The sequence below is a fragment of the Rhynchophorus ferrugineus genome, unplaced genomic scaffold (assembly GCF_030347505.1).
Source record: "Rhynchophorus ferrugineus isolate W39M unplaced genomic scaffold, kcgeb_rfMv2 rfM1, whole genome shotgun sequence".
Lineage (NCBI taxonomy): Eukaryota > Metazoa > Arthropoda > Insecta > Coleoptera > Curculionidae > Rhynchophorus > Rhynchophorus ferrugineus.
Genome location: NW_027472580.1, coordinates 39,767,865 through 39,792,576, shown reverse-complemented (window position 1 = coordinate 39,792,576; position 24,712 = coordinate 39,767,865). Strand labels below are relative to the sequence as shown.

Below are 24,712 nucleotides of genomic sequence, written 5' to 3'. Positions count from 1 at the left end.
AAGCATTGCGGTTCAAGCTTTAAAGTCAACAAAGCCGAAATGAAGGTGCTTCTAAATTCACTACCCATAAACTATTAAAATTAGAAAATATCCATCACATCACGTGAGAAACACATGCTTTACAGCCACCAAAACTAACAATCTACTGAAATTTAAAGTTCAGAATGTACTGCAACCAAAGGCGGATTTCAATAGCTCAATTGCTCATCCGTAGACTATTGGAATTTTGAGACATCAATACTTGAAAACCATTCATGACGAACCATTCCTTCAATTAAATTGGCGAGCAAAGGTATATAGGCAAAGGACCCATAGCCTTTTCTTCAAGGCGGAAGCCTTACATAGCGTGACTGATACTCTGTTGAATTCCAAGAAATTGATGTGGTGTCTTATCACCTGCTATGAGAGATGTGATGCTTCTAAGAATAATATTATATTATAATATAGTTTACAACAGAACAGATTACATCTTTGGCTGTTCTTTAGCTACATTATGTAATGCTGATACACCACTTTTAAATCCTCCAAACCACTCAATGTTTCAGTCGTACGAGATAATATTCTATAATAATTTTTTTTTTTAGTTTAATAGGAAAAGTTGAACTTTCCCTTAATTCAACCCAAAAGTGTTTTATTAGCTCATAGTTTGATATCTTTTTATGCTTCCGCTATAAAAAAAATTATTTAGAAGGGGATCTGGAGATATAAAAAGTATACATAGGCAGATTGTAATTGAAAATTTTTGATGACAGTAATCTATATATTTATATATATATATATATATATATATATATATATATATATATATATATATATATATAGATTAAAATATACTGACTAAGTGTTTTTGCAAGAAGTAGGTTTTCAGGAACTAACAAATTGTTTTATATCGCCATTTCTGTTACAGTTATGGTGAAAATTATATTTTTATGTGTAAAAACAAAACAAAGCTGTTCTATTCCAGAGTGTGAGGGTTCCAAAAGGGTCAATATTGCTTAAAGTAGCCTGATTTAAGCCAGAAATGACTTAAAAAGTCAACATTGACAAACTAAAAAGGCCTTGTTCTTTGCATTTCTGAGCTTGCTGAACAGGACACTATATAAGAAAATTAATAAACAGCATTTAAAAATATGGATTGCTTTCAACTATTTATTTTCAAGAAATATATAAGAAAGAAAATGAGATCCAGAAAGGATAATTCCGATGCATAACATGTTATTCAGTTAGCTATGTAGTATCGTTTCTACTAATTTTATTGTGACAATGTAGATTATAATTTCATAATTAACAATTCTTAATAATGAAAATTGTAGTATAAAAATAAATAGTAGTTTGTATATCTCAATATAATTTATAGATATTATACTGAAGTATTAGCACTTTAGGAAATAAACACTATTGTATTAAATTTAAGGCTTTAACTATCTATAATTAGGATTTTACCTAAGCCAAATTACATGTATGTTGTGAAAATAAAAGTGTTTTAATTAATGTTGACTGAAGAAGATATAATTAACATACATAATATTTAATGTCTTGAATTATTCTAATATAACATAAAAATTTTTCATTTAAAATTATTCTATTGGCCTAGTGAAAATTTCCATATTTATTAAACATCAATCGTCAGATTAAATACTGTTTTTGATTTTATTTAGTATTAAAGACTTTAATAGTATTTATATTGTTATTATTATGCAAATATGTTTGTCAATATGTTTTTAGTTCACTACTTTTTATATGGGATATTGCCTTCTACATTTGACTATTCCATGGCTTCCACAAAATGACACAAGTTGTTAAAGATTTATCGGATTCGATACAATAATAAATTACACCATTTATTGCAAATCCATCAAAATTTATTTTTTGTATCATTATTATAGCTTAAAAATAATAATTCTTCACTTAATTAAGAGCTTCGTATATTGGTAACACCAATATTAGTACTGACCTTCATTAAGAAATTCTTTATAACGATTGGGTAATAGTCGCGTATATCGAAAAAATAGCACACTGCAATGGTATAAATGTAAATAAACAAACCCACATGAATATGTTAAGCTATATTTCAAAAAATGTTAAACGGTTTTATATAATAGATTGTTATGTGTAAGAGATTGTCAAAAATAAGATAAATATGAATAAATGAGGGCATAGAATCGCGGTTATACGTTTGTTCTTCGATGCATTACGAACATTAACAACTGTCAATCTCGACCAGTTTATGGCGTCAACCGATATTATATCAGTCATTTAACATTCGCAGAAGCGTATATTCGAGTTATAAAATAATAGGTCATGATTTGATTGCATTAACTTTTAATTAATGAAAAATAGCAGCAGATGTAGGTGTGTGCAATAGGAAATAAAAATAACCTAAACTATTTTTTATTTACTTTTCAATGTGGTTGGAACACAAAATTATTTAATAATTATATTGAAAATATAAGCTTGATTATCATTATATTGCAACGTTTAAGTAACTTTTATAAAAGAAGCATTTTTAAATTAGGTTTTGTATGGTGTTATGTACTTAATATAGCTTCCAAATGTTTCCCGTGGCTTTCCATGATATCATAGATCCAAGAGGTCTAGTTTCGACGCAGTGGCTCATAAATCCGGCTAAATTTGAGCGATGAGCTAAATTAGGTTAACTTGTCGTTAATTGTAGTCAGCCACTTCAAAACGACGATTCAACGAAGAACTCTAGCCGGTTTAAATCGCAGGATCTTAGTCTCACTTCACGTCACACAATTCTTAGTACTGCACCGTGCCCAGTTATATTAAATTAGATTTTTTGTTCCTTTTTGATATAGTGTTTATGACATAAATTTATAATACTATTTTTGTATTGTTTGAGGGGTCGGAACCGACTTCAAACTGATTTTTATTTAGTTATTACGACGATTATTATGATCATATTTAATTTTTTTGTGTTCAAAGTGTAAGTTTAATTATAATTTTGCATTTTAGTGAGTTCCTTATTTATTTTTTGAAGTTGGTTCAATTTTTTTTTGTAATAATATTTTATTTTTCTCATTTTAGTGATAAATATTTACTCAATAAATTATGCAGTTATTTTATTAAATATTACAATGGATAGATCAAGTAAAAATACAGCCCGTATGAGGAAAAATAGGAACAAAGAAACAATAATTGAAAATAAGGAATGTTTCAGCCACTGGGGCCCGCTACCTAGTCTCAGTGATTTAACAAATGTTCAAACCAATCTAGAAAGAAGAGAGTTGCTACACTAACCGGAATCGAACCCGCGATCTCCGCGTATAAACTTAACGTTCTATCTACTACACTATAGAAACGATATACGACTTCTCATATGTTATGGTTAGTGCTTAAAAAACAAACCGAATGGCTTTTATACACAAATGGAACATTATACACAAATACCTTGATTATTTTAGATAAAAATATGTGAACACATTGTAAGTGCCTTTGAAATATTAAAGGTTTTCCCTCGATTTCCCCTCTTCCCCCCATCTGATCCTAACTTGCAATGGTACCACCTCGGAAGGGCACACTTTCGACTAAAAAAAGAATTTTGAAAATCGGTCCAAAATTGACGGAGAAATCGGTGAACATACATTAAAAAAATATGTACAGCCGAATATAGAACATCCTCCTTTTTTGAAGTCGGTTAAAAAACCATTAAAAAACCATAAAACCATAAAGAACCATATACTGCTATAAAAAGTAATACTTACAGTATATGAAATAAACATAAAACGCATAAGTTTAATGAATAAATACTAATTTTCAATAATTTTAATAGAAAAATAAAAAGAGACAATACCTTTTTTTAAATACTGTGAATTAAATTATGAGCAAAAAATTTGGCTATAGGATTAGTATAACTTATGCTATTAGCTTTAGGACAATTTTGCAAATATATGTCATATCTCTCATTCGTTATCATTAGAAACTATATATATCACCAAAGGAAAACCTATTTAGCTACATACTCTTCAAGAGTGATTCATTCCAACTCTCCTCTAACTATTTGATGTTTTTCTCACTAGCAACCGTTAAAATTAATTCACAATCTTCTAATATTTGCTTATAATTTAGGTGAGAGAGCTAATGTCGCCACAAATTATTTATTGTACTGAAAAATCTTACGAAAACCAAGTTAAGTAAATTAGTCAGTGTCCGATAAGAACGTTGCGGTTCTCAAGTCTTTACGAGAAAATATATTTACCACGAGTTTTCTCAACATCCTGTATACGCGGACAGTCACGTTTAATTAAGTAGGAATACCTACCTCTAGTATAAAACCAAACCGATCAAGAACGATTTTTTTAGTACCACCATCTTCAAATTTCCATCGGCTACTGACAATGACAATGATAATTGCGTAGTTCGTTTTACGAAATTCAATCGTATTCGCTATTCTAAACTGGTTTATTAATATGGGCACGTTGGTGTTAAAGTCGGTCGTGTTCTTAGTCAGTATTTTGACAATTTTCGAAGTACCGCAATTTGGTTGCGCGAAAATTGCAAAGAGTGGTTACCCGAAATTTCCCATTCCGGACCATGGATGCGGTAGGAGAGCAGTGCTATGGCATCCAGCTAGAGAACCGAGGATTATTGGCGGCGAGGAACCTCCATATGGCGCAGTGCCATGGCAGGTTAGTGACATTCACATTATCCGTATCATAATCAAACCGCAAGAAACTATTAGTATAAGCTATTAGTCATTGGGTATTTATTAATATTTATATAAATGCAAATCGATTTCACGTGAGAATGTATCGCAGTAAAAAATAATTTTGTATTCAACAATACTACATAATAATGACCGCAAAATCACATCACAGTTGTCCATAATAGAAACATCACAATTTATTCAACTACAACATAATGTAACTTAAGAATAAATTCGCTACCAATATTGTTTAATTATTAAAATTAATATATTAGATAACACCAGTATTTTTACTTAATAATATCATAATACATATTACTTTATTAAAATACTGGAAATGGATATGGGTATTTTAATTCTAATAACTTATATTACATCATCATTGTGAACAAATATACGCTCCAGAGTCAGTCACTATATTTAATATTATTTATTATATCAATATATTTTATTTCCCTTCTTTAAAATATAAATAATATTTTTTTAATTAAAAAATTGAAAAATTGGTAAATTAAAAAAATTAAAGTATAATTTAAATTTTACCAGCACATCTTATAATCAAACCGAAATTTTTCACCAGATTCTTCTATTATTAAATATGATAACAGCTATCGATGATATAGAACGCAGTATCTGCCGATTATTTATAAACATCCAAAATTAATAATAAAGCGTCATCGGCGTTTGTTTTTGGTGAAAAAATTGTTTTCGGATGCAAATATTTCTACTAATATCAAGAATATCGGTATATGTTTTTCTCTACCACTACGTTGTAATTTGAAAACAAAACACATGATGATTTTATTTAGTAAAAACAATGCTAAGAAATTGATGATGAAGATGAAAAAATTACTAAAAAATTTGTTTAATCGTATGATTTGATTTATATTCGTAATATATTTTGACGCTTAATACTAATAAATAATAATAATAAAGGCTTTTTTGTATTTTGAGCCTTGACATCACTAAGGCAGACAGCATCTAACGTTCTTAAAGGACATTTTGACATGTCAGCCTATAGAAAACTCAATCTATTTAATTATAATAATCGTATGCATGTACATGGATTTTAGTCACGTCAACCGCTTGGATTTTTTAACAGCTGAGTCTATAAACTTAACGTGGACTCAAAGCCGTCATCGGTTGAAGTCTACCGACTGACGAGTGACCAACTTTATAGACCATCCCAGAAGACTTCCGGTCTTAAACAGCTTGGTTACTAACGTAATTGGGATCATTTTTTTCTTTACTATTATCACGCTCTTGTTTATGGAAGGATTCGAGCACACAACTATCGCAGTAAGGGATAAGCGAGACAAAGAGAGGGATGAGGGATAAAAGAGTTGGCGGTTATAATTATGGCTCAACATTTTTTTTAAATATATTAGTATGTTATTGCTAGTCATTGCAGATTAACATTTTGCCTCTACAGTGACTAAAAACTGGCTACCAATCTAGCAAGACCCATTGGCCCTCACTTAGTCTAATAAAATAAAAGTTGCTAGCACTTTTCAGTGTTTTATCGTTTAATGAATTTTAATACAGAAGATCATAAGGCTTGGTTATCTTAAGTTTGTCCAACTTCAGTGCTGTCCGAGGGTTATAACATTTCGGCATTAACTTAACTGTTGTTAACAGACATGACTCTCTATGATAGTTAGAATCCGAAGATCTGGATGAAAGTAGTTGTTCCTATAATATGTTACCTAGGGTGAATCTACAACACTTCTCAGAACTTTATTCTTAAATGCTTGTATCATGTTGGCATTAGTTCTCGTAGAACATTCCCATAACTGACTTCCATAAGTCCATATAGGTTTTAGTATCTACTTAAATTAAATTAATAATTTAAATTTCCATCCAAAAAACCAATACTTTTTTGTTTTGTATTTTTAGTTGGATTCTTTTATTTTGATTGTAGGTGAATTCAATACGCGTTGAATTTTATTTTCCATGACCGACTCCACTTATTAAAATATTTACTTGCGTGTTACAGTTTTCAGTAGTAACAATGTCTAATTGTGGTATGTCACATGTATAGAGTAGAACTCAGAACAGGAAACACTATCTTGCGGTACGCCTGCTTTTGTTTCTTTCGTTGATGAGCAAGCTTTTTCTTCTTAAATTCTAATATTTCGATCAATTTACTTAGACTTTCGGTGATATAGTCCCATTCCTTGCTCGGAGGTCGTCCAAAATTAGTGATTGAGATTATAATAGAAAAGATTGATGTTGCACGAGAACTGATCATGCAAAATATAACACAGTGTGTCGTGTCATATACCATGAAAATGAGACAACTTTATAAGCATCCCATCTAATTTGAAAAAATCTCAGGCTCTTATTAACAAAACAAAAAATTATTTAAAAAATATAATCGTAGTGCTTGTTAAGTGTATGTAACATTGTTTTCGAGAGACTGAGATATCTCAAGCGGTATCAAGACAACGCTTTAATAAATAGTTGAAAACAATAGTATAAAACGTTGAAAACAAATAAATTATAAAGAACATTTATAAAAAAATAATTTTCAATAATAAATTTATGTTTTTTTTAATTCTTGAACTGTTTTTGTAATTATATGTACATTGTTATTAGTCTTTAGTGGCTAACCTGCAATTTGTTTTGACATTAAATCAAAACTAGGTATCTATCTAGGAGAAGCCATCGGTCTTTACCTAGTCTCTATAGTAATAAAGTTCATGTATTAATTAACATTGTTGTTTTTTGTTAAATGCTCTTAACAGCACTACAATATCAAATAGTTTGGGTCTTTTGACTATGTATCCTGCTGTATTGTTTTCCTAGAGTTGCAATACTTCGATATTCACATGAAAGTGGAGTCTCAACTCATGTCTCCTTTCCAATAGGTATCTGAGCAAGTAATAATTCCTATAGTTCTGGTGCATCTATGTCACCTCTTACGATTTCATTCTGTTTTGCATCCACGTAGCTGGAGTCTATAGATCCATATCGATTTTAGAATACTTAATACGGATAAATGAGACCTCTTTCCAATTAAGCAATTATGATCGTTTTGCATCGATATTCATCTACTGTATGTATAGTTTGATTATATTCAATTTTCAATTTGATTTGATTCAATATATACCGATTTGCTTTGTTTAACACTAAATATAAATTTTAAAAAATATTAACTATATAAAAATATTTTAAAAAATTTAATAATTTTTGATAAATAATTAAAAAACAACCGCATACTAAAATAGATATAGTATACCCAAAAAAAACAGCTCATCAACATTTATGACGTCATCAGGTCGCAATATTGTTGCGTCAACTTAGAATTTTGGTTTAGAACATTTGCCGGTTTATAATCAATAATTATTATCACTAATGTTTTGAAGAATTTTGTAGACATTTGACAACAGAGTCGACCAGTACCGACACAGACCGAACATTATTAACAGATTTGGTTACATGGGAAGGAAAATACGCTCCAAGATTAAAACGTATTTTACGTTTTTACAAACTGCATTTGACCGTCGTCTATGACGTGCATTGACTGTTTTTTTTAAGACTATGTATCATGTATAAGCGGTATTAAAAGTACTTTCTAAGTTTGCACTATATATGTTATGAAATGTAAGCGTAAAAATATTTAAAAAATTTCTTTAAGATATGATAATATTTTATGAAAAGAAGAAGTGACTTGTTGAATGGCGATACAAAACAACAATGAGACCTCAATTTTAACTTAACATACATTAAAGTCATTCTTCCATGGTACAAAAAAACATCCGACGGTTTAACTGAGATAATTAATTTCTTACAATGAAATGGACGATTATTTTTATTAGTGTTTCGTTTTAGGTTTCGTTGGAACATCGTGGAAAACATCGCTGTGGTGGAGTAGTCATATCTCGACGGCTAGTTCTAACTGCCGCTCATTGTTACACAGATAATATGATTGTCATAGCTGGCGCTCATGAACACAGAGATGCCAGCTCATTTGGATCGCCGCATTATAGGCAAGTGGTTAAAGTACAACAAGGATTTATCCATCCTGATTTCAGGAAACTGGGTCCCTATAGTCACGATATAGCCGTATTAATATTGCCAGAACCAGGTATATAACATATGAAGAGGACATTGAAAAAATGATGTACTTATTTGATTTCTTCCACAGGTTTGAGGCTCAATAATAACGTAAAGCCAGCTTGCTTGACTCAAGAAACTCCACCCGCAGGGACGTGGTGTGAGATATCTGGCTGGGGTTCACAAGACGCCCGAAATCCCGACAAATTGTCCAATGTTTTGAAATCAGCGGCAGTACCCATCATTTCATTAGATACGTGTAGAAAAGATGACGTTTATGGCGGAAGATATCAACCAATACTGGACAGCATGTTATGTGCAGGTCATTTAAAAGGTAAATGAAATCTGCATCATATTAAAATCGGACGAATTAGAATTCAATAACCTGCTAAAAAGATCACAACACAGATACGAAAGCATAAAATCGAAATTGTCCTAAACGGCAGGTATTACCAAATCGCGATTTTGGTACTTTAAAAATTAACATTGTCATTGTCGTAATATAATGCAAAAACCTAACATTTCCTCATTTTCAATTATTTGTTCGAAAAATTAATTTTGCAATTAGTCTGTCAATTTTCTGGCTTTCTCTAAAACGCTCAAGATCTTGCCAGGACTGATATAGGTAAATGTTGTTTAACAGAATTTAAACTGCCTACTTCTAGAGTAGAAAAAAATTATTTTACTCTAATTAATTTCATAAAAATTGAATATATATTTTTTTCAGGTGGAATTGATGCATGTGGAGGTGATTCTGGTAGTCCATTAATATGTCAAAATCACGGTAGATATGAAGTCATTGGATTAGTTTCATGGGGTGATGGCTGTGCCCGAAAAGATAAACCAGGAGTATATACCAATGTTCCTACATTCTTAACTTGGATACGAGAAATAGCTTTACAAAATAATATATTTTATGAAATATGAATAAACGGTGTTTTATTTTAAATTTCAATTAGAATACTAATTCAGTTTACAAGAGTAAAATTTTAAAAACGTAAATTTTCATGAGTACATTTGATGGCCAGCAAATTTACTTTATTTATTTAACTGGTTGCCTAAAGCTTAAATCAACAATACCATTTCAAAAAATTAAAATTAGATAGAAATGTTGTGTTGGGAAACAGAATAAAATTGACTAACGAATATTTAGTAATAATTTATTTTACTATCTTTTGTCTAATGAATTAGTTCCCAATGAATCATGGGAAAATTTCGTTTAGGGATGCCGACCGGCGTGAAAAATATATATATGGGAGGAGAAAAAATATGGACTTTTTTTGCACTATCAGAGGTTTTTAATAATATTAGGTACCAATTTTATAATGCTTTTATAATGTTTAAGAAATATCCTTATTTTTAAAAAAATATCGATAGGGCCGCTTATCGATATTTTCTTCGGTATCCCTAATATGAAATAACTTTTGTTTTCTTTTGTATTATAATAAGTATTAACTTACATTAATACAGTAAGCGAAACATTTGAAGCAATTGAAGCTATTGTTCAAGCGATTATTATATTATCTTGTCCAATTTTTCGAATCTTGTTGAAATATTTTCAAGTTGTTTCTAACTTGTTATCTTCGACTAATGATTCGGAATAACATTCGTAAGAATATCTTCAAATGAAATGGTATTTACTATATTCATTGGACTATTTTTTTAACCGTCAAATGGTTCAAATATTTTGAGATCGAATGTCTCGATAGTTTCCATTCGATAAATCCCATCTCTAAAAATGACATTCCACCTCAAAAGGTAAATATAATTGAACGTCAATCATGACAAAATAGACTAACGGGTTTAGTCATTTTAATTAATATCTTTCGTATAGAAAAAGAACCAAAATGAGTAGTAAATATCGGGAAGACAAGAGAAATTCACATGGTAATGCTTACATACCTTAAAAATGTTATTTTAAAAGGAAATTAACTCAGGCTCATGACGAGTGTTTGCATGATTGTTTAATATTTATTATTCTAATTGATATTTAAATTTTGTCAGTGTTTATTAGGGAGCAGGGAAAGGTCCAGAAGTCGATCGCCAATAAATCGAACAGAAAGCAGTGATAATGTGGATAAGAAGCCAGAAAATATAGGGTTAGGAGCTAAAAATCGGCTAAAGAGCATTAGTATTCAAATGAAGCTTGGTTCGGCCAAAAAGCACTCATCCAATAAACCACAAATGTCGGTAGCAGCAGCTTTCAATCAAGATAGTGATGAAGAGCCAGAAAAAATGCCTCCTGAGGCAAGAATGAGAATGAGAAATATTGGACGGTGTGTTTTATAAACTATTTATTTTACTTGTTTGTCAGTTTGCTGTGCCCTCTGTACTTAATATTATAATAATTGTTAGGGATACCCCAACTTCATCTGGACCAAACTCTTTTGGGAAAACCAAACATGGCTTCTCTGATGCCAAGAAGATATTTGAGAAAAATTTAAAAGAAGCAATGGAAGCAGCAAGAGCAGACGATTGAATAAATAGGACATATTAGTACAAAAATAGGATACTAAGAAAATTAATGAAATTTAACTTAAATGTCAAGCTTTATGAACATCGAGAAAAACTAGAATTTTTTTATCATATTTTTAAGTTGTTATTAGATACATAAGATCAAATAAAAGCTGGATTTTGTGAATACTTGATTTTTTATTACATTCTGTAGTTTTATGATAATAATGAGTAATAATAATAGTAGTCAGTCAAGAAAAATATAATTTGTACTGAAAAATATCTTTATTAATAAAAAAATATCTAAATTGATAAAAAGTGGATGGTACAATTTATAGTTATATAAATTTTATTTAGTGTTAGCATGAACTGGGAAATCAGCATACCATCCAAAGGCTCCATTGTCACCAGTATGTGCTCCAAAATCAACTACATCATCTATTTGGTCATTTTCTTTTTGCTGTGATACATGTTTATCTACTGCGTTTGCTGGATAAGATGTTACCAAAGTCGCAATGTATACAAAAACGCAAAAAATAATACATATCTAAATCAATTTAACAAATTAATATTTAAATACATGTATGTAGATAACTACTGTTTACTTACATATTTCATGTTGGAATATATTTCTACGCACTCTAGATATATCAGCAGTAATATTTACACGATAATAATACGTTTCCAAAGAGAACTAAATAAGGAATGTTAACGGTAGAAACTATACTATTGCGCTTTTTCAAACAATTGTTACTCAACAAAGCACATTACGGTTGTTACAGATAGTTAATTTATAAAAACTAATTTTATATTTCATGCCATGAAAACAAAATATTTAGTTTTTTTATCCATTAACCATGAAGGCATTTGTTCCGGTAGCACTGCCAAAAATTGAATTTGGCGCTTGTTTACAACCGGTAGTGCTGCCACCTACGTCGAAGTACTGCCTAATGACATATGCCAACTGAAAATTCTTTTGGTTTTTGACTTGTGAGGATACACAGGCGATAAAATGGTAAGTTCATGTATTTTTTTAATATAATTTAATTTAGAAGTAATTGAACTTACAGTTACGATGTAGTATCATGCATATTACTGTACAATTGTTTTATATCTTCTGATTTGCTACTATTATATATTATTTAAGTGTTTTCAATGTCTAACCTAGAATTGAGTAGGCATGTTTGCATGCTTATGATGATTTACTCACATTTTTAAGTCAAAGAACTTCATCAAAATATTGAAATTTAATTGTTTTTCAGACTTGTAAAAGAAGGAATGGAGGACGTGCTAAGCACGGAAGAGGACATGTCAAGCCTGTTCGCTGCACCAATTGTGCTAGATGTGTACCCAAAGACAAAGCTATTAAGAAATTTGTTATTAGGAACATCGTTGAAGCCGCTGCAGTAAGAGATATTAGTGAAGCTTCTGTATATCCACGTAAGTCATAATTTTTGTTAATTTTTAAAATAATCAACCTAGAATTGCTTTATATATATGATCTTTATATTTTAGAATATGTTTTGCCCAAATTGTATGCCAAACTACATTATTGTGTGTCTTGCGCTATTCACAGTAAAGTCGTCCGTAATAGAAGCAAAAAGGATAGGAGAATCAGAACTCCACCACAAAGAAACTATCCTGGACGTGATAACAACAGAGCTCAGGCAGCTCAAAGAAAATAGTGTTGTACATTAAGTGAAATTTTCAATAAAATGTGGATGTAAACTTTGTTTTTATTTAATATTCACTTGTTATTTCTTCAATTACTTCTCAACCTGTATAACATATGAAGCATATATTACACATAAATTATTATAAGTAATTTATTCAGATTCTTATGATATAGGTCTACAGGGATACAAACATTTGTGAATATTAATATGTTGTGATTTATTTCAGAACATGGTTGATTTTATCATTAGTACAGGCATTCTTCAAACCATAGTACCTATGGAGAGTGGCCTTTTGAGAGGTGCTCTGTTGGATAAAAATAATGTCTTATAAAAAAAAAATTTAGTTTTGACTTGACAAATTTGCAAATATAAATGTAGTGTCTAACAATTATAATAAAATAAATAATATTTCTTTAACATTTATTTGATCTTAGATTTATAAATACAATTTATAACATAATTGCAAGTCTTTTGATAATACTGTCTATATATATATATGTATCTTTTGTCCCTATCTACATACATATGCCTACAAAGAATTGAAATAAAATTAATAGATACAAAAATAACAACTTTATTTATTTCTGTAGTATAGTCATATGATTACATAGGATCTCATAAGCTGGTAATAGTTGAGAAAAAATTATGCAAGCTAGTTAAGACACCTTTCAATTCCAAATAGGCTGAAAATATCCTAAATCCTCAGAAATCAGGGATACAATGAAATGATTAAATAAGCTGCGTGCATTTCCTTCAACATTGGCAAGATCATGTTTAAGACCATTAACAGAGCTTGCCACAATGGATAATCTGTTTAAATTATGTTAACATCAGTTTAGAATTATTTAACAAATTCAGGCATGTAATTACGATATCAGTTTTCAATAATAAAAAACGTTAACAGGAACGAGTTTTTAAGGGAGACGATAAAATTTAAGTACCTACATAATATTGGCACATTTAGGATTGTTAATAAAAATTCTGAACACTTAGTGTTAACACATTAATATGATTTGGAAGTATCTAACAATTTGCTATTCTCCCTAAACAAAACAATTATTGAAAACTGATACATTAAATTAACATTCTGTATATAGTGCATCGTAACATATATTCAAGTTTCAATATTCTTAATAGCTAATTTACACCAAGAAATGACTAGACATTTTTTTAAACCAGGGTGGTTCATTTTAGAGATTCATAATTTAAATTCAGACTATTTTCATAGTGACATGAATATGTGGTACAGATAGAAAATTAGATTTACATTTGAAGAAAAAAGAATGTTAAATAACGACAAGTGAAATAGTTTGGGTAAATTTGATAATTTTTACCTCTGATACAGAGCCCTACAATGTTGGTCTCAAAATGTATATATATATTTGGTATTTCTAAAATGGATTAATTTTAAGATTGTTTTTTCAAGATAAGTTTTTACTTTAAATAATTTACAAAACAGGTTTTCTGATCATATGACTGTAAATTATCAGTAAAAAAGAATAAATCTACTTTAGAAATACCGTTTTATATTGTAGAACATTTACGTATTTTATAATTAAATATCACACCTATAATACAGGACTTCATTATAAATATGTATGCAGAAATATAATTACCAATTATTTTATGTTTGCAACAATTTTTGTTCGTTATAACAATATTAACTGGAAGAGCGGAAAGTTAAATTGTACTGTACGAAATTTGTACACATACAACTATGTATTAATAGCATTCATGAGTATGAAAAGAGGACTATGCCTAGTGTTGTCATGTATAGTTTTAGGCCCTAATTTTGAGATAAAAATAAAAATTATATAGAAAATGTTAGGAAAATAGTTTGTGGCACGTTTATCTTGTTATAATATTGGTTTTGTTATTGGTAACTACAACCTACAATTTTAACAACCGAAACTACCTTATAGAAAACCTCATGTTCTATAGCTTTATGGTCTCCATCCCATTATAACTTTCTTGAATGGTATAAATATACCATGATATGGTTCACTAAAATAAAACATTATTGGAACTGTTTTATATACATTAAAAAATTAAGAATTCTCCAATTTTTGGCTTACCACTGAAAATATCGTCGTCCTGCATAAACTCCATCACTCACTCCTTCAGGGCAAGCCAGTTGTACCCCCACATACTGTTCTTGTTCTTGAGTTGCAACGATACCAATGTACCTAACGCGACCCCCTCTCACACGTCCTTCGGGCGTAATGACTTTTACCCAATTATCCAACTTTAAATCCCTTGGCAAACGAGGTAAAAAAGGTTGCCAGCCTTGTGGTGGTACATTGTCTCGAGAAGGTTCAGGAGCTGAAGCTCTTCTAGGTACTGTCTTTTTCGTCTCTCTACATATACAGAATGTGACATTAATAAGACAATCGAATATCGTATTAGTCTAGAACATTCGCTTTTTCAAACTGACACTATTAATTTTAGGATGGATTTGTAAAATATAAAAAATAAATTACTTCCAAAAATCTTTCATTTTATTTTATTGAGGAGTAATTAATATACTTTCTTTTTGATGGATAATATGTCATGATGGCCATTTCTGACTTTAGTCTTATCGTGGAACATTTAGAGTTCATCTAATTTAAGCTTTACTGAATCCTATTTATTTTCCATTACTAATTAGTTGCAGTCGATTAAACATGAATGCGAATTTACGGCTCGAATGGCGACGTGAATTAATCGAGTCTTCGGTACAGTGATTGAATGAGTGATCGGATAGTTTTTATAATGGGCGCGCTATAAAACGGGTATATAAATAATGGAACAACCCCTGCAATTATCATATCTTTAAAATAGTGTCATATTGCATTACTATTGGATAAATAAATTGGCATTCTTTCAAAATATGTATATTTTTACTTAGTTAACTAACATATCTGTTATGCTGTTGTGTGATATAGTACCAAAATAATTTCATTAGGTTTTGTATGCTTATTTACATCCAACATTCTCATTTATTGTTTCGCTATACAGTCATTAAAAGTTACGTATTCGTGTTTTAGCTGTACTAGCTATATTCAACAAAAATTGACAAATCCATAAAATTAAATTTTAAGTATTTTAATTAACAATAGCAAGTTTTCTACTCAAGTTACGTTATATTCTATCGAAAATTTGCCTTCAAGAAATCTGAAAAGTTATATGGAAATACAAGGTTTGAAAAGGAAGTTTATACTTAGTGAATTGATTTTAAAAAATTTAAAAAGAATTTGTTAGCAATAAATGTAAACACTCTTGTTCACAGAACTGAATCGAAGAGTAAAATTTCTTAAAACGTCTCGGTAGGTAAACCATACTGGCACTATAATCGAATTAACAGGCTTCTAAAGCCTAGAATTCGGATTCGTTGCACTTTCGTAGAGGTATTTCTGCTTATTTACGTACATCTTAAGACAAAACTCAGCTTCATCCGAAAACAAGATTTTGATGAAATTTGAAAAATGCTCAAAATCCTGATATAGGAATTGAGTTGTAGGGTTTTAATTATTATCCTAGTTAAATTTTGTAGAAATTCAGCTTTGAGCTTTTCTGGAGTGTAATGATATACGTACTTTTAAAGATAATTGAAAAATTCGAACAGTTACATACAAACTAATTAAATATATCCACGTTTTCTATAACAACGATATAATATATAACAACGACGAGTTCATGATTCGGAACAGTGTTTGAAGATGAGCAAGCGTAATAAACCAGAGTTTTTGCGTTGATATGTGACAATGGATGAAATATGGCTCCATCATTTCACTCCGAAATCCAATCGACAGTAATCCGAGTGGACTGCACACGATGAACCCGCTCCAAAGCGTGGGAAAACGCAACAGTCGGCTGACAAGGTTATGGCGTCTGTATTTTGGGATGCGCATGGAATAATTGATATTGACTACCTTGAAAACGGAAGGACTATCAACAGCGACTATTATATAGCGTTATTGGACCGTTTGACGGATGAAATCGCTGAAAAACGGCCGCATTTGAAGTAAAAGAAAGTACTGCTTCACCAAGACAATTCACCGTGTCACAGGTCAGTGAAAACAATGTCAAAAATCCATGAATTGGGCTTCGAATTGCTTCCTCATCCACCGTATTCTCCAGATCTGGCCCCAAGTGACTATGTCCTGTTCTCAGATCTCAAAAGAATGTTCGCTGGGAAGAAATTTTCGTCGAATGAAGAGGTGATCGCCGAAACTGAGGCCTATTTTGAAGCAAAGGACAAATGATACTACAAAAATGGTATCGAAAAGTTGGAGGGTCGCTATAATCAGTGTATCACCCTTGAAGGGAATTATGTTGAATAAAAAAAACTAATTTTGTCAAAAAAATGTGTTTTACTATGGTATGCCGCGGACTTTTCAATTTACCTGTTATATGCATATTTGCATATAAAAAGAACAGCAATTCGATAAATCATGTCAAAACAGGATATTCTAAAAACAAACAAAATAAGTTGTAAAAATCTCCCAAAGTATATAAAATAAGAAAAAAGTAAAAATTTTAAAAATCTCCAATTACCTAAAAGGTAATCTAAAATGTCAATAACATTCAACCAACCTATATTTATATCTCTACTTTTTTATTTATATCTCTACAGAAGTCTGCTGTATATATAACAATATCGAATCAATGTAATTTTAAACCTTTAATCGTTGCTTGGTGTACACGTAAAATTTCCACGCAATGTAATTCCGTATTATCGGTTATCCTCAATCTGTGATTGATTAGTCGATACAATAAACGTGAAGTACTTAAATTAACTATTATTTGCCATTGGTAATTTGCCTTTTAAATGTTCTGATATCACGGTATATTGTAATAAAAAATAAGGGTATATGGTAGTAACAATAGTACATTGTAGAAACAATGCCAAAAAAAATGTTGATAAATTACAATATAAATTTATTTTACAGGGAGTCTGAAAGTATCCTTAGACGTCTGCTCACATGAAATGGAAAGGGCCTTTTGGTTGTGATATAAACTGTGGCGCATAAAACATTGTACAATATTCAAGATTTTCGCAACATGATGATATGCCAAGTATTTCTCCATTTCAGAACAAAACTGAAACGATAGAAAACTTGAAGGGTGTTAATCAATCTGTTTGTAACGATCTAGAACCTTTTTCAATTCAGAAGCGCGTAAATGTTACAAAATTATATTGAAGCAAAAATCGAACTTTAAGATGCCAGTCTAATGCTTGATTCATAAAATATTCATCACTTAATATAAACATTTTTTTTTGAGACACCTTATATTCTAATTTTTGACACTATGAATAAAAATTACTCCAGCTTACCCGTAAGTTGATTCCTTAGTAGTTACAATACAATCTATAGACCTCCTGAGAAAGTTTTCAGCCTCTTCTACTAATGAATCTGTACTATCGCCACTATCTACTGTAGCCCATTCTGTTCGTAATTCTGGTAATGAACCATTCGCAAATCTTACCTAAAATACATATAGGTATGATAACTCTGTTACGAACTGTCACAACTGCAAAAATATTACTTTAGATGATGTTGATTTTAACATGGCTCTTCTAGAAGGAGACGCTGGTACTGAACATCTCCTTGAAGGAGCCGGCGGTGAAAGAGGGTATATACTACTATACCGCGATTGTGTTTGGCTACTTTCGCTTGGAGTCGCTGTAGTGGCTGTCCAAGTAAACTTTTGCGACTGAAAGAAATCAATAAGCCTATATTTCCAATATATACTTGAATTAATATACCAAACATCCAGGGGAATATAAATCTGTTGCTTTTAAAAATTGTCCATAAGTAGTCACTGATGGTGGCCTCAAACCTCCTGGACATAAATGATCTGCTGACCTTGACAATTCTGGTACCATGCTAGTAAATCCAATATCAGATAATAACACTCTTCTAGCTTCCACCGTTTTTTCTGATAACTTTAAACGAGATCCTGGCATAGGATACTTTGAAGGAAGTGTTGTAAAGTGATCTCCCAATTTTGACTAAAAAACATATTATAAAAAAAGATATCATACTGGTTAACTGTTTTAAAGCAATTAGTACTTTATGCGCTAAACTGCTCTCAGATCTCCAAGCAGAAGAACTTGGTATAGCTGAAATATCAGTTTGTGCTCCAGACTCCCGTCTAACGGCGTTCGAATGTGTCAATATTGGCCTAACCCTTCTAGAATTTGTCCCCTTAGACATTACTTCTCTAATAAAATTAATTTAGCATTAATTATCCTTGTGTTTTATATATAAAATATTTTTAATATATGATATACAAGTTAAATCATACACATACCTATGAGAAAGTGGCCTATATTGTATAGGATTGGGACAAGTATTCCTTCTACCGCCTACATAATCCATCTCATGTATGCCACACTTAGAAATATCAGTTTCAATTATACGAACTCTCTCTTCAAAACGATCAAAACTCTCATCTTTCTCAAGAGATTTGTTCTCGAAACTTGAGTCTTGATATGAATAATAACTTTTCAAGCTCTTTTCGTGATTAATAGAATTATCTGAATGCGAATTAAATATAGAATTTTCCCTCTTCAATTCAAACGACGACTGATTTTGAAGTGAGGATTCTTGAACAACTTCAAGACCATCATTGAATACATCATCATCCAATTCTCTATCAGACACTTGATCAATATCACTTAAAGGTAAGTTGAGAAGGTTTGAATTGGATTCTCTAGTATCTATAGGCACCAGTTCTTCTTTAAAGTCTTGATCTTTTGTTTCATCTGTCGTAAATATTAATTCTATATCATCAACTTCCTGGTCAATATCATTTTGAGGGCTTAACATTTCCTCCTCATAACGATTGCTAGCATGTTCTTCGATATCTTCTTGATCTGTCATTTCCGCGATAGAATCTACACTATTAAAATTTATTTCTCTTTTTACTAATGACAAATTTGAAAAACTAAATGTTTTTTTAAGCGATACTTTCTGGTTTAACGGTGATTTTAGAACAGTTAGGCTTTCTAAAGATCTTGAATTCTTATTACTTTTTCTATGTGCTTTTATTACAATTCTAGTTTCCAACTGAGTTTTCTGAGGGCTTGATTGGGTAGATAAAGGTGGTGAAATTATTGTAACTTTTTTAGAATGCTTTTGTTTTGTTTCTTCGCCTTCTATTATATTGTCTTTAGTTTTTAATATATCATGATTATCTTGTTCATTTGTGCATTTCTCTGACTCATCTTTTACATCAGCTTGAAATGTGGCTAGAGTACCAATGTTTTCATCATTTGGCAAAATGTCCACATGTGACTTAATAGCTTCTTGTTCTATTTCATTTTCTGTATTTTTGTTTGATGATTCTAGTTTTGTCTGACTATCAAATTTATTTTCAATTATTTGTTGTCGTAATATATGATTTTCTAAAGATAAACTTTTAATGACATCCTGTACAGAATCTATTGGCCAGGCTTTCGATTTTAATTCTAAAATTTCATTCTTGCTTTGTTCTAAGGCTGTGCGTAAAGCTACGATAGTTTGATGTAAAGCTCTTACTGTTTCAAGCCCGCCACTCTGAGACACTCCAACCCCAAAATCCATTTTTGTATCGCTTCATCCATACTGCGTTGATTTTACTATAAGCTTAACCAAACACTTTAGGAACACATCAAATAATTTTGAAGCGTATACATTTGCATTAATGAGACCCAGATGGTCGTCTAGTAAGGGTGTTTATACTCACATAAATTTAAAATAAACATTTATCACAGTCATTGATTTTAACGAGTAAAACTGTTTCGGCACGGTATAGGCCTTGGCAACGCAACAAACAAACCTATTAACAAGTTTACCGCTGTTTTATACACAAAATATGATTATTTCGATCATCCCGAATCAATACTGCAGGGGATCCAATTTTTGTTCTACCCCGGGAATATAGCCTTTAGAATACAAAATCGATTTATACTCCATCTCCCTTTAATAACAATCATAACAGAGCAGGAAAATTTATTTTCCTGCATTATATTTAACAATAAAATAATTTTGTTTAAAACTAAATATAATGAAGTAATTTTATTTTTAAGTATTTATAAGATAAAATCTATGTAATATTCTATTTTAAAAGTTTTTATCACAAAAGTTTCCATTTCAAAAATGGCGCTTTTATTACAGCTGATCACCAAAACAAAGTATTCAGGTTATGTTATTTGTAGTTCCTAGTATATTTAAAGAAACATGTTTTCTTATAGCGTGTTAAAGGAAATAAATAAAGTTTCAAAAAACTTTAAAAGATTCAAAAATCCTCCAAATCATTGGGTATGCTTTTTATATAATATGTATGGAACCAATAACACATTTATTTTATAGTCTGTTTTAAGAAAAAAAGTTCAGCCTGTTGATAAAGCCTTGGCTCACTTTGATGATTTCTATAAGCAAGTTTTTCAAAAAAAATGGATTTCAATACGAGAAGGCTTGTTAAGTAAACAGAAATATGTAGCTGTTGTGAATAATTATGGAGATTCTGAGGAGACCAGAGTTCAATTGGAGCTAAACGGTGCTTTAAATTTGAGGATTTTATTTAATTTAGAAAAAGACTATATTAAAGAGGAATTACAAACACATTCTAGGAAAAAATTGTTAGATCAAATATCTTACTTAGATCGAAAACTTGAGAGGGAATCACAGAAAGTATCATTAAAAGAAAATGAAGATGATTTATTAAACTCTTCAATAGATGCAAGAGAATGTTCACTACAAAGTTCTTTAAACAGTGCTGACATTGATTATACAAGGATTATAGACTCAAAAAATGCTCTTTCAACTGAAAAGTTGAATGAATTTGTCCCTGCAACTGAAATTAAAGGAAAAGAAGATTTTATCTTTGAATCAACTCACTATAAAATGTTTGATAGTACAGTTATTTCAGAAATAAAAGTTGAAAAAGAGTATGACATTCATTTTCCAGAACATCTCAACATTTATTGTTATGAAAAAGATAATAAAACACAGTTTGATGGGGCAACTAAAAGCTCTACAGGGGTGACTAATTATTACTTAATGGATGGTGGTTCAATATTACCAGTTCTTGCTTTGGATCTTAAACCAGGTAGCAAAATGTTAGATATGTGTGCTAGCCCAGGTGGTAAAAGTTTATTAGCTTTGCAAACTCTATATCCAAATCTAATTGTTACCAATGATATTTCCCATTCAAGAGTTCAGAGAATAAAGAGTGTTTTTAAAGAATTCATATATGATTTTGATGAAAATTGGCTTAAATCTGGGAAAATTCATATTTCTAACAGAGATGCTAGATTTATTGAGGATAAAATCTTTGATAGAATTCTTGTAAGCAACATTTGTTTTTTAATAGTTTCTGTTTATTTTAAACAGAATTATGTCAGGAAAGAAGTTTTTGAATTTTTATTTTTAGGTTGATGTACCCTGTACAACAGATCGCCATTCTTTAAAAGAAAATGATAATAATATATTCAAACCTTCCCGAATTAAGGAAAGATTGAAACTCCCTGAATTACAGGCAGAGTTGTTATTCAATGCTCTTAATATAGTTAAAAGAGGGGGTATAGTGGTATATTCAACTTGTTCATTGAGTCCTATACAAAATGATGGAGTTGTGGGCATGGCATTAAGAAAACTGTGGGAAGAAACTGATTATAATGCAGTTGTCAAGTAAGTTATTGTAAATAACAAATAAAATAAGTATAACAAACATTTTTTAATAATTAATGGAAAACCATTTACAGAGATTTGACTCCAGCATTACTACAGACTAGAAGTGTTTACAATATAGCTCATCCAAATCTAGTTAAATTAGGACATCTTGTTTTACCATCAAAATCACAAAATTATGGACCTACATATTTTTGTAAAATACAAAAAATATAAGAAGAATAATATATCTTATACAAATCACTGATATTTTTCTTAACAAAAATAGCTTAACTTACAGTTATTGTATGGTTGAAGTAAATAATACAGTATAGTTACAGTGTAATGAAAAATACAAATTAGGTGTTTCAAGTTTCATAATGTATGGAATACAAAGAAAACTCTACACATTAATAATTATTATATATTATTTTTGAAAAACTGTTAAAAAAAAGAACATTCACAAAATATTATCAAAAATCAAAATATTAATTTTCATTATTTGGTTAATTTACCTTTAATTTTAATAACCTTATTTAATCTATTAGGAATATTATTATATTAACTCCATTAATATGGTAGGTGAAAGTTCAGGCCAAGAAGATTCCAATCTTTGTTTGAGTTAAGGAATACTTTTAATTGGTAGTTTTTTTTTTTGATCATATACATTCCTAGCTAGGATACTCCAAACATTCTGTATTGGATTTAAATCTGAATAGCATGCTGGCCATTGCAATGTTGGTATGCCAAAATCTTGAAACTTTTTTGTAGATGCAGGAATGTATGTGGTGGTGTTATCCTGTTGAAAAATTATATTTTCATTTTCAGTCAAGGTAATTAAGGAATATTCCACTCCAAACCCTCATTGATTCACAAATATAATAAATTTTCTTTTCGCCAGAAAAAATTACGTATTGCCAAAAGTCCTTCAATTTATTGATATATTCTTGTGAAAACTTCTCTCTACTATAGGGGCGGATTTTAAGCCAAGTGTGTTTAAATATTTCTGATATTTAAAACTAACGGATTCCTGTGCCCATTTCCTTACAAGATTAGCATCACAGTTTAATTTAAATTAAGTGAGCGATTATTAAAACGAGCTATTAAACGATCGCTTCTTTTTGCCATAATTAGCCTAGCTTCAAACTGTCTTCTACTACACACTGAGATCTGCAAATAATTTCTGCTATTTCCCTTTACATTTTAACGCACTTTCTGAAATCAATAATTCTTTGTATTTCAATAGCCGTTAATTGTTTACCACGAGGCATCACTAATCTTAAAAATAATGATAGATAAAAATAAATAACCCTAAACATTAGAATTGTTAGGTAATACGCATTGCAAAAATATTAATTAAAAAACACCCATTCAAGCCGTTATCAAAGTGCCACTGAGTTTATAAAAATTCATAGCTCAATACATCGTGTAGAAAGAAAAGGGCAACGTTCCAGCATCAAGGTTATTCAACTAATATGGGTATATTTTGAATTACATTTCATTCATGACTTTATTAATTAAATCTCCATTATTAAAATAATTAATTTGGTTTATATTTTCCAGAGTACTATATGTATGCAGCAGGATCATAATATACCATTTGTTATTTTGGTTGCATATTGATCTCAATAATTTATTTTTAAACATTGATTTCCTAAGTTGACAGAACAGTAATATAATGCCAAAAATAAAAATAAATACACGTGGGTTTATCGGATGTAATTAAAATCGGGCACTGAATGGTTAGAGGAAGCCACAAAAGCTCACGCAAAAAGCAACCGAGGTAAAGAAAAACAAGATAGAGAACAAATCGTCTTTACACTTAGGTGCATTCGATGATCTTAATGTTTAATTGGCCGAAAATGTATAAAAAGAGTAAATTGTTTGGTGTTAATTCGTGATAAAAAATGAGTTTGGAAATTAATCCTGTTAATACGAAGTTATTAAAATTAAGTGGATACTAAATATTTTCCACTGGAATTATATTATAAGTTAATTGTATTAAGTTTCTTACCCCGTCGCTCTCGGAAATTAGTTGTATTTTACGTTCGCATTATTATCTTTATTTAATTGCGCTTTGCTGCGCTTTAATCCAATCAAATACATTTTTAATTTCATAGTTGTTGTGAATATGTAATATTATTAGATTGCCTATGAAGATATAGAGATTGTCTATAAATTGTAAACATATAATCCATATTAAGGGATTAGGTGCTGTT

General features: G+C 30.3%; 5 protein-coding genes across 7 annotated transcripts; 4 read left to right on the top strand and 1 right to left on the bottom strand.

Moving 5' to 3' along the window:
* Positions 1-4,317: 4,317 nt before the first annotated feature.
* Positions 4,318-9,657, top strand: LOC143197170 (chymotrypsinogen 2). Its single transcript, XM_076405403.1, has 4 exons — positions 4,318-4,649; positions 8,501-8,756; positions 8,817-9,059; positions 9,453-9,657. Exons 1-4 carry the CDS (start codon positions 4,431-4,433, stop codon positions 9,650-9,652), a joined length of 918 nt encoding a protein of 305 aa, XP_076261518.1. The 5' UTR covers positions 4,318-4,430; the 3' UTR covers positions 9,653-9,657.
* An 818-nt stretch (positions 9,658-10,475) lies between these two features.
* LOC143197152 (PEST proteolytic signal-containing nuclear protein) lies at positions 10,476-11,366 on the top strand. Of its 2 annotated transcripts, none has more exons than XM_076405370.1 (3): positions 10,476-10,612; positions 10,740-11,001; positions 11,081-11,366. In XM_076405370.1, exons 1-3 carry the CDS (start codon positions 10,573-10,575, stop codon positions 11,202-11,204), a joined length of 426 nt encoding a protein of 141 aa, XP_076261485.1. In that variant the 5' UTR covers positions 10,476-10,572; the 3' UTR covers positions 11,205-11,366. The 2 variants fall into 2 exon arrangements, with proteins under 2 accessions (XP_076261485.1, XP_076261492.1); XM_076405377.1 differs by having other exon boundaries at positions 10,479-10,612; positions 10,730-11,001.
* Positions 11,367-12,058: 692 nt separating this feature from the next.
* RpS26 (Ribosomal protein S26) lies at positions 12,059-12,907 on the top strand. The gene is made up of 3 exons (XM_076405391.1): positions 12,059-12,194; positions 12,442-12,619; positions 12,695-12,907. Exons 1-3 carry the CDS (start codon positions 12,192-12,194, stop codon positions 12,862-12,864), a joined length of 351 nt encoding a protein of 116 aa, XP_076261506.1. The 5' UTR covers positions 12,059-12,191; the 3' UTR covers positions 12,865-12,907.
* A 354-nt stretch (positions 12,908-13,261) lies between these two features.
* On the bottom strand, positions 13,262-20,798 carry LOC143197131 (uncharacterized). Of its 2 annotated transcripts, XM_076405344.1 has the most exons (8): positions 20,569-20,709; positions 19,153-20,468; positions 18,912-19,062; positions 18,605-18,850; positions 18,385-18,552; positions 18,173-18,324; positions 14,931-15,212; positions 13,262-14,859 (listed from the first exon to the last, which is right to left on the bottom strand). In XM_076405344.1, the coding sequence occupies exons 2-8, from the start codon at positions 20,424-20,426 to the stop codon at positions 14,799-14,801; spliced, it is 2,334 nt and encodes a 777-aa protein (XP_076261459.1). In that variant the 5' UTR covers positions 20,427-20,468; positions 20,569-20,709; the 3' UTR covers positions 13,262-14,798. The 2 variants fall into 2 exon arrangements, with proteins under 2 accessions (XP_076261459.1, XP_076261450.1); XM_076405335.1 differs by having other exon boundaries at positions 19,153-20,798.
* A 194-nt stretch (positions 20,799-20,992) lies between these two features.
* l(2)10685 (5-methylcytosine rRNA methyltransferase l(2)10685) lies at positions 20,993-22,757 on the top strand. The gene is made up of 4 exons (XM_076405355.1): positions 20,993-21,143; positions 21,195-22,172; positions 22,258-22,514; positions 22,589-22,757. Exons 1-4 carry the CDS (start codon positions 21,063-21,065, stop codon positions 22,728-22,730), a joined length of 1,458 nt encoding a protein of 485 aa, XP_076261470.1. The 5' UTR covers positions 20,993-21,062; the 3' UTR covers positions 22,731-22,757.
* The last annotated feature ends 1,955 nt before the right edge of the window (positions 22,758-24,712 follow it).